We start from the raw sequence: 9942 nt of genomic DNA on the forward strand, positions 1-9942 counted from the left end.
ACCACAGCAGCACCAGAGATAAATAGGTCAACCACTGTAACCACAGCAGCACCAGAGATAAATAGGTCAACCACTGTAACCACAGCAGCACCAGAGATAAAGGGGTCAACCACTGTAACCACAGCAGCACCAGAGATAAAGGGGTCAACCACCAAATCTTCAACTACAACTGAGCCACCATCTGAAACCACACAAACAACGTCTGAAACCACCACCACTGCATTTTCGGCTAACAAGAAAATTGCAATCGGCTCGGATCGGGGTTCTGCGACAGACACAGGTATGGCAGACTCCGAAACATATTTCAGGCCTGAAAAATTAATTCTTGTATATGTGCCTTTCTAGTAACTAGTTTAATACTTATTCAGGAATGGATAGTTTGGAAGAAAGCAAAAAAAATTCTGGAAAAATCACATTAAAGATAAAGTTTTAGGTTTTCAGTGTACTTTTGATGTGTTGTGAAAAAAGTATTTGCCCCTTTCAAATTTCTTCTGTTCTTGCTCTGTAGTTGCAATGTTTTAGATCAAAAAGAAGTTTTCAAGTGGTAATTCTTATCAGAAATATATCCCAGGCCTGGCCCTATGAAGATAAACAAAACTCACCGTTTTTCATTTTCAAAATTTCATTTTTCAAATTCATTTTAACTATGTCAGTATGCATTAAGTTTTTTTTTTAGATAAAGTCTGATACTTTATCCAGTATCAGACTGGATAAAGTATCCTAATTGACAGTGGCTGTTAATTCTTCTGTGGGGTGGGTTTAGAAAGTTTTTCCATGAAAACATAGAATGGAACTTGGTTTTTGTTTTTACTTGGGTTACTCCTATCCTATCCTACATTGGAAATTCGATTATCTGAAATATGAGAGAAAAAAAGCAAAAGAAATCGGTGAGGGTTCAAATACTCTCCCCAACACTACAGTGGTCCAGTCCATCTGCATTTTGGACCCGGTAATGTTTATGAAGCAGTTCAGAAGATTGGGTTGAGTTACATGGATTGCGAAACATTTTTAGTGTGATCAACCCTATGATGCTTTTACTGTTTTTTTAATAAATTGCAGTTGTTTTAAAGTTCATGTTGGCCGATCATTCACTAGTTTGCCTGACAGAAATCCTGCTTTTTTTTCCCTCAAAAGAGAGTATTCAAATGTACTTAACACATCCTGATTGCAAGAGTGACATCTTTTAAACTTTTTATAAGGCAAACACTAATTTGTGAGAGAAACTAGCATGAAATCCTTAATGTATTCTGTGAGATTTGCTCCTTATGAGCACATTTATCACGGTTGCATGTTAACACACTGGGTATTTCCGCCCTTTCCCTGACCCACATTTGGCTCCATTTCTTTTCCCACTGGCAAAGGACAAATGCTCGTTCTTTCAAAGGCAAAGGTTGGATTGAGTTTCAGGTTTTATCGATGGAGCCTCTAAGGGAAAAAAGGTCTGTTACAGCTCCCCTCTCAGCAGGACAAAGAGACCCTGTTTTAGCTGCAAAAACAGTCTGAAAAAATGCAGCAAAGGCCTGAATTTAAAGATACCTTTCACTTAATGCAGGAGCGTGAGACTAGCTTTGTGGTGTCGACCTCCAGATTTTGAAGATTTGGGAGTGGGGAAGGCTGCATGTCATACACATTTGTGCAATTCAAGCTGAGATTCTTTTGTTTTTTTTTCTGTTAAACCACCCGGAAAGCTACATGTGGGCAAGCTCAGTGAGAACAAAATGGCCGATAAAGAGTAGGCACAGGGTTGGATTTTAAATAAAACTCGCATCCCATGGACAGATGTGACAGCAAGACATAACACTAACAAATGATGGCAATAAACGGTAGGAAAACAGTTGTGAAACTGTGGGCGAGCCAGAAGCTGGAGAAAAATTCTAGCTTCTAGGCTATTTCTAGCCTAGAATAGCAACATTTGAACTCTGACAAATACAAAGTTGTTGGGTTCATTTCATTGTTTAATGTACAATTGCAAATAAAATCTTGGCATATTTCTCAGTATAATTGCTTAGATTATTAGATCTCAATAGTTTACAGACCCAAGTTTATGCTGCTAGTATATAATGCAAACTCAATTAGAATACTTTTAATTAATAAGTGTGAATGCCTAAAATGTTGGCATTTTGAAGTTTTTACTGAAGAGGATAAAAAAAAAATACACATCAGTATTTGATTAGCAGAGCAAAAGAAAAAATGTTTGATTTTGATCTTTGGCTATTGAACTGCTGCATTCCTTCCTACTGCAGTATTGCTGAAAGATAAAAGTATTGTTTTTTTTTATTATTTGTACAATATTACATAATTCCAGTGTCAAATAAACAAAAATGTACATTTGACCATGCACATAACATTTCCTGATAGAATTGCACGCTTTAAGGAAAAAAATAATCTCTAATTTCTTTTGCTCAATCAGATGGTCATATTGAAATATGACCATATGGCCTATATGTATCTGCTCTTATTGGTACACCAATAAGAATGAGGAAGGCTATGCAACATAGCTTCCTAAAACTCATCATGCCAGTATGTTGTTTCTACTTGATGTTCTGTGAGAGTCATAACTTCCTTTAGTTGAATGGATTCTAATATCTGTGACCCATAGAGACATCAACTGAGAGATGTCACCCAAGTGCTACTCACTCTCCATAAACCTTATTGAGATGATGAACGCAGCATGGCATCTTAAAATATTCAAATGAATTCAGAAAATGATCGTGATTTTTGGCATGTTAATTGCATTAATTATCACAGTGTAAATTCCGCAATTCTGCCTAATTAGGATGTGTATCTATGCAGCGTGCCAACACGTTTTTCGAAAACACATTTTCAGCCCTAATTATGTGACAATTAGCCCTCAAAGATGGGAGTTGATATAAATCATTTAATTGTTGACAAATTATTTATAACTCTTTCCCACCCATACCCCTCTTTTCTCTAATGAAGGTTCAGTAGTGGATCCTTACAGGAGTAAGAGGAGTGTGGCTTGGTTGGCCGTGCTGGGAACAGCAGCTGCGACAGCCGTCGTGGGATTGGTGGCCTACATCATTATGAAAAAGAAACATCAGAAAGCTTTCACTCACAGAAAGCTGGTGGAGGAGTACCCTTCAGATCCAGGTAGGTTTACCCTAAGACACCCGCAGAGAAGACGTTTTCCATGCGGGAGATAAAGCTTTTATTCACCAGAGTCTGGAGGAGAGGTGGGACCCCAAGAAAGATTGAGCAACTATTGCAAATACAGCTCCTTTCCAAAGTATTCGTACTAGTTTTAAAAAGTTTTCACATTTTGTCCCTTTCGGCCACAACTATATTTTATTGGGATTTTATGTAATTTGATATTATAGTAAGAAAATTGTACACATTTAGCTTTTTTACAAGTAAAAATCTGAAGTCTACAATGCCCAAATTATTCATTGTTTTTTTTTATTTTTATTAATTCATTCATTAATTTATGGATTTGTTTTGGTGGCTTGCAGCAGCCCTAAGTGCTGTCAGCCACCTGTAAACCCAAAGAGCTGGATCTTCTTGTCATTGAATCCCATTGAGTTTTTAGATCTAGACTTGGCCACTTTACGTTAAAATGCTTCAGTTTAAACAATTTCGCTGCAGCTTTGGCTGTAACGACAGTTTAATTTCTGCCGCTAACAGGCATCTCCTCCTCAGTGTCGTGTCAGCTTACCACAAACCATCATCTGACTGGAAAACTTTCTTCAAGCGTTAACCGTTTCTTTCAATAATAGTTTTGTTCTTGCTGATCTTCCATAAATGCTTGATAGTAGTAGTTATTAACAGATTGTCCTGCTTTGTTGTGTATCTCAGCAGGTCCTTCAGAGTAACCTCAATTACAATGGATTTTATTTAGAGACATCACAATAACAGAAGTTGAATAAAAATGTTTGCATCATTTTTTAGATTTCTATTTAATAGAGAAATTGGAAATAAACTGTTTTGCATCAATTTCAGATCTAAGCTCTACATTGTTTATTCCCTTCATACATCTGTAATGTGACAGGATGGGAAAAAATTCCATGAGTGTAAATATTTTTGCCCGACACTGTGGATAGACAGATGGATGTCCATCTGGCTTATGGGAGATTGACTTTCAACTTTAGAATAAATGTTGAAATAAAATTTTTGCTAGGCCAGATGTCCAAGTTATTGCTCCTTAATAGTGCACATTTATCTTCCCGGAAAATTTTTATATTCATTCTTAAACTAGTTTCCATAAGTTTAACATTGTTGGGAGATATGATACATAGCCAATTAACACCTGTTAATGAGAGGGCTTTGGATGTGCTGGCTGGCAGATTTTACTGCCTCCAGACTGTACTGTAACAGGCTGATGTTTGGAGCTGCATAACTCATCCTGCTTTAATAAGGTAACCCCTCCATAATGAGGAAACCTCACCAAGGAAAATAGAGTCACGCAATAGGATAGTGAACAATCTGTCTCATTCTTGTCATAAGCATTGAGATACGAGGTACTTTGTCAGTAACAGTTTACCCTAAGCACCCTCATATTTAACCTCGTTGTAAAGCTCAGAGGAAAATTAAATGGCACAAGAATGCAGAAAGCATTTTTTTTTCTTCAACACGCCTACAAGCATATATTCATACAGTATATAGACATTATAGACATTTTGGGTTGTGGTGATAGGTCATTTTGTCTGTGGTGCAACCAGATTACAAAAGTCAACTGGACTTTGAGCCATTGTAAGCGCAGAACTGTACCGTTCTTTTCACAAGAAACCTTGTTAAGAAAATGTAAAACAAAAGCTTAATTGAAGAGTCGTTAAGAGATAATGTGCTCCGTTAAACTGATAATAGCAATCTGTAGACAAATGTACTGCATAAATGTCAATGAGTTACATTTTTCATATACATAAAAAGTATTGTTCATCGCATCTCTTGTGGGTTTGAGTTATTTGTTTTTCATGTGTTCATTCACACTCTCACAATATCTAAATATAATGACTTCCTTCTTTCTACAAAGCGAATTAAACCAATCTCCACAGAATTACTGTGCCATAACTAAGTATTGGCCCCATACGGACTTCTATTTTTTTCTCTATTTTACAAGTAAATATTTCAGATCATGAAGTAACTTTTGATATCAGACGAAGATAAGAAATCACCACAAATTGCAATTGTAAAAGTACTATTTAATTTCTTAGGAGATAAATATTTAGATTTGGTTTGGATTTTCAATTGAAAATGACATTCCAATTCTAAAATAACTAACCTGTGATTTTCTAATTATTAGTCCTCAGATTAGACAACGGTGAACCTTTGGACCTGAACTATGGCAGTTCAGCTTACTACAACCCAGGACTCCAAGGGGACAGCATTCAAATGACCAACATTCCTGGACGACGCTGAAACTTAGAAGGACTCCGTGGACCAACACCTGGAGGCATTCCAGAAAGAAATCGAGAAAATTGTCTTTTTTGGGGAAAGAAGAATGTGAAGTGTTGGAAAAAGAACTGTCGTAGAGTGGCGCTTGCTAATGGGAAAAAGGGATCCATTTACAATAAACTAGGTTTCAGATACAAATCATGCATTGTATTTGCTAAGCCAGTCTAAATTACACTGCGACAGCCAAAATGAACTTTCTGCCATTTAAGTATGTTGCCAAAGAGAATCAAATGAAGGCTTTCCAATTTTGAACATTTATTTTAAATTTGTTTTTGATGAAGGATGTAAAAGATTGTACAACTTTTTGAGAGTATTTTGAAGGCAAAAAAAAAACACCACATGAAGCTGAGCTGAAGAAAAAAAGATTGTGAATTTGGCTCCTGCCAGTTAAAACAAAAACAAACAAAAAAAACAACTGCTGTTTTCCAACTTCTTAAATACCAGATAACACTGTGACCAGCAGAGACATTTGATACAAAATTCAGAAACCCTGATGAACAATGAATTTTTATTTATCAGTAATCACCTGCTGTTACAGCACAATACAGGACATTACAAGTCCTATTTAAACTTCAATTTGAACTATTCGGTAACTGGCAGTCACAGGATGAGTTTGTGGATTATAAAATGATTTAGTTTGTTTTCTGCACTACTGAGGGAGGTGGGGGAAAGCTGGATGCCGTTTTGTTATTCATGGAATGGTTTTATTTCATAAGGGGAGTTGTGTACTTATTTTTAGCACTTTTTAGTTACAACATATTGCACTTTTCAAGTCTTCCAACCTCTAGGTGTCCAAGCAGAGATCTGATATAGCATCAGCATGTACTTTGGAGAATTAAGTAGCGCTTACCTGCTTCATAAAGCAACTATTATCAATCCTTCTTGTTCTCTTTATGCTTCAACATGGACCGGGGGGCCTTTAAAAGAAAAGCATCTATTTTAATAACATACAGATGCTGTTTTTGCCCTTTCACAAATCACAGCTTTGTACTTTTATGCATACATACATACATATATAAACAAGATATTTTAAAATGTTCTGATTAGCTCCTTTCTATTTCCTTACTTTTCTGTTTTACATCAAAATACATGTTCCATCACAACTGTCAAGAAAAATTACTCTCAAAATAAATGTTTTGGCTCCCTCTACCCTTTCACTCGTCATTACCTGATTGAAATCCACACTCGATCAATAGGTACTGTGAATATGATTGATATGTGCCTTGGCTCACTCTTAACAACCAACAAGTTGGGAAAGTGTGCTGTGATATTGGTAGATGCAGCAGGCACGGCTGATTTGCTTCCTTCCTCGCCATAATTTCTGACATCAATCAGAGCTGTGGGCTTGCTGCTGCCCCTAAAGAATCACCACAATTACTACTGAAATAATAATGCAGATAGATAGTGGGGAATTTCGCCACCTCTTCTTATTAAGATGATACAGAGCTTGAAAAAGCATGTGCAAACAACTAGATGAATAAAAATGTTTTTATTTTGATTACTCAGATGAATTTAAGCACTTAAAAAACAGGATTTTTTTTTCAATTTCTTAAACAGAACACATACAAATGTAAGATAACATTAGCTGTGGGAAATTCAATGGGTTAATTTGTGGGAAAACAGGGCCTTTCAAAAACATTCATACTGCTAGATCTTGTTCAAGATTTGTCACAAAGCTTATTGTAATTTATTTGTTTTTATGCAGTTTTGTGAAGTGTGAAGTAAGTTGATGCATAGCCCACTAATACGGCTCTGGCTGTATGTTTTCACCGAAGGAACATGAACCCCTATCTCAATTTGAAATTTTTTGAAACCTCAAACCATTTCCTTCCAGAATTGTACAGTATCTGGCCCAAATATGGACTAGACCTGCCATCAAGAGTTGCTATCCTGCAACTTTTAGATGCATCCCTTCTGCAGCACACCTGGATCAGATGCATGGCTCATTACTAGGCACCTGCAGAGCCAAATGACAGCTAATGAGGGAATTTAGCCATTTAATTCAGATGTGTTGGAGAAGGGAATTATCTAAACATTGCAGGATAGTAATTCTCACCTTCTGGAATTGACCACAGATGTAGCTCCATCCCTCTTCCCATCAACTCATCAGCTTCTCTGGTCCTGCTGAAAAAGATTTTCTGCCACATGTTCCATAATTCAAGCGGGTTAAAATATGGTCTCAGATCAAATTCTTTCACTTTCTATATGTTTTGTGAAACTGTAAGCAGGACATCTAATGGAATATGCATCAACTTTTTTCTTGTCACTCTTCGATAAAGCTCAGATTTGACATCAAATATAGACTAACTATACTGGGATTACACAAGACAGACTTTATTTACAAATTAGGTGTGGGCTGGATAAGTTGAATGTTGAATAAGTTTTAACACTTTAGCAGAGCACAGCGGATGACTAGCAAAAACTCTGGAAACCTTTAAATTCACCATTCCAATTTTAAATCTGAATGTTTCACAGGTTACTCAAATCAATTAACTGATTCCAATCCTGTGATAAAGCACATAAACATTTCTTTGGGAGGTATAGGCAGGTTAATTTACACTTCCAGCTAAGCAAAATTTATTGAAACAAAATTAAATGATTCCTATCTAAATTGAAGCCGTGTCTGCAGTTTATTGACTACATTTGAATTCATTATTCTTGAGATAACTTGCTGAAAATTAGTTTAACCTACAAGCCAAACCTTTTGTAATACTCAAATCAGTGTCTGTCTATCTAATGAGCCTTTGAAAAACAGTTAAGTGGTCAACAGAGCATCACGCCAGAAGTCTTATTTTTAATTAACATAAGGTCTTGTCATTGACTTCAAAGGTGGAAAGATGGAATCAAAAACTAGTTTCTCTAAATTGGTTTTTAGATACCCATTGCTGCATATTTCATGATTTTTTCTTTGTCAGGAGAACAGTTCTGCTCTCAATTTTCTATGCACTTCATAAAGTCACCTAAAAACTGCAGTACTTACTTCCATTTTAAAGTTCAGAGAGACTTTAGTAAGTTAGCAAGTCCTTCATTTTGTGATTTGACTTCAGTATTCCTGCGATTTGTTCTCACCTTCTGTGACAAAAGAAGACATGTTGGTTTATTTTCTGAGACGTGCAGCATGCTCACCAGGCTGGTCTCATATCTAAACCTCAACAAGGTTCAGTCGATGAAGCCAATTAGTACAAAGAAGCCTATGCACTATCTACCTCCATCACTGAGAGGCCATTGGGGACGTGTGGGTACGTAAGGGATCGTGACTTACATTCAATTGGGAGAATATGTCTGTTGTGCACAGCACTGTTCTCCTGACACTGCTTTCCAAATGAGTCAAACATAAAAAACTTCAGACCTCCTACTCAGCATGTCGGCAACGCCTTTGAAGCCGTAGGCTTAACGCAAGAAGCTTTTGCTGATTTGAGTTTCTCGTGGATTCTGATGTCACTCGGTATGACAGCTTTCACAGAAAGCAGCATTAATCTTCTACACTGATGCAGATATCATTCATCTATTGTTTCATAAAAAAACATGTCAACGCTGATGCAAAATATGATCGGACAGATTCTTCTATGGGCCATTTTGTCTCCTGTTTCTTTCACCTCTCTAATTAGACTGAGCCAACAGTTTTAATGTCATAAGAGGAAGAGTACGTTTCAGTCTGCAGGGGCAAATTTATATTACTGGTGATAAATGTGATAACTCCCATCTCTCAGTTGCTGCTGCTTTCCTATCCCTTATTTAATATAATAAAAATAAAAATACTTGATGAGTTTGGACAAGTATGTTAGGAGAGGGGGGAAAAAAAGACTCTTAGTGCCATGAGATGTATAGAGATGTAAATGTTTTCATTAGCGTCCACAAGAAAAAACATGGATTTTGTTTGACTGGCTGTTTGTTTTGTTCACACATTACCCTTTTCACATCTGCATCCTTTACTTAGATGAAGACAATCACAGGATGTGCATCAAACAGGATAAATCAACTGTTTTCAAGCTTACTGCATTTAGCTCTTTGTTAACTGGCATAAGCATTAAAATGTACACTAATTTTAACTGAATACTGATCTAAAATAGAATTACAAGACTTACAAAACACATACATAAATTAACTTAGCGTTGTTTCAACTTTAACCTCAATCCCCACACTTCATGAACAAAGAAGTGTTTCTTTACCTTTAACTTTGGCTGGACTCACTTTACTCTCATGCTCTGAGCTACTTTATGAGTCAACAAGTAACGAGAACTGAATATTATTCAAACAAAAGCAAAATAAAACTCCTAAAACCCAGAGTTAGTAAGATATCACAACCTTCTAATCATGTTCCCATTGGGGGATTTTCTCTGCACGGGCTGGCATGCTGCCAACTTTACCCTCGCCTGATAAAATTGGCAACTACTGGCAAAACGGTGCACAGAAACCGTAACACAGTGCTATATACTGGTCAAATAAGAAGTAAACATCTTACAGAGTAGTTTTGGTATGTTTTCACCGTGTACTGACCTAAAGGATAATAAAATAGAAGTTAGCAATGACGAC

The 9942-nt window shown here is 36.6% G+C and overlaps 1 protein-coding gene across 3 annotated transcripts in view; it reads left to right on the forward strand.

Annotated features, from left to right (window-relative positions):
* The window catches only part of LOC107838267 (cell wall protein DAN4), a 13104-nt gene extending 6546 nt beyond the window's left edge, over positions 1-6558 (forward strand). For 2 of the 3 annotated variants that reach the window (XM_016680124.1, XM_016680125.1), the window contains exons 3-5: positions 27-280; positions 2941-3111; positions 5258-6558. In XM_016680124.1, the coding sequence (XP_016535610.1) occupies positions 27-280; positions 2941-3111; positions 5258-5373 (541 nt within the window). In that variant the 3' untranslated portion in view covers positions 5374-6558. The remainder of the gene's footprint in view (positions 1-26; positions 281-2940; positions 3112-5257) is intronic. The other variant, XM_016680126.1, reaches the window with a different exon arrangement.
* The last annotated feature ends 3384 nt before the right edge of the window (positions 6559-9942 follow it).

The sequence above is a fragment of the Poecilia formosa genome, unplaced genomic scaffold (genome assembly GCF_000485575.1).
Source record: "Poecilia formosa unplaced genomic scaffold, Poecilia_formosa-5.1.2 Scaffold234, whole genome shotgun sequence".
NCBI lineage: Eukaryota > Metazoa > Chordata > Actinopteri > Cyprinodontiformes > Poeciliidae > Poecilia > Poecilia formosa.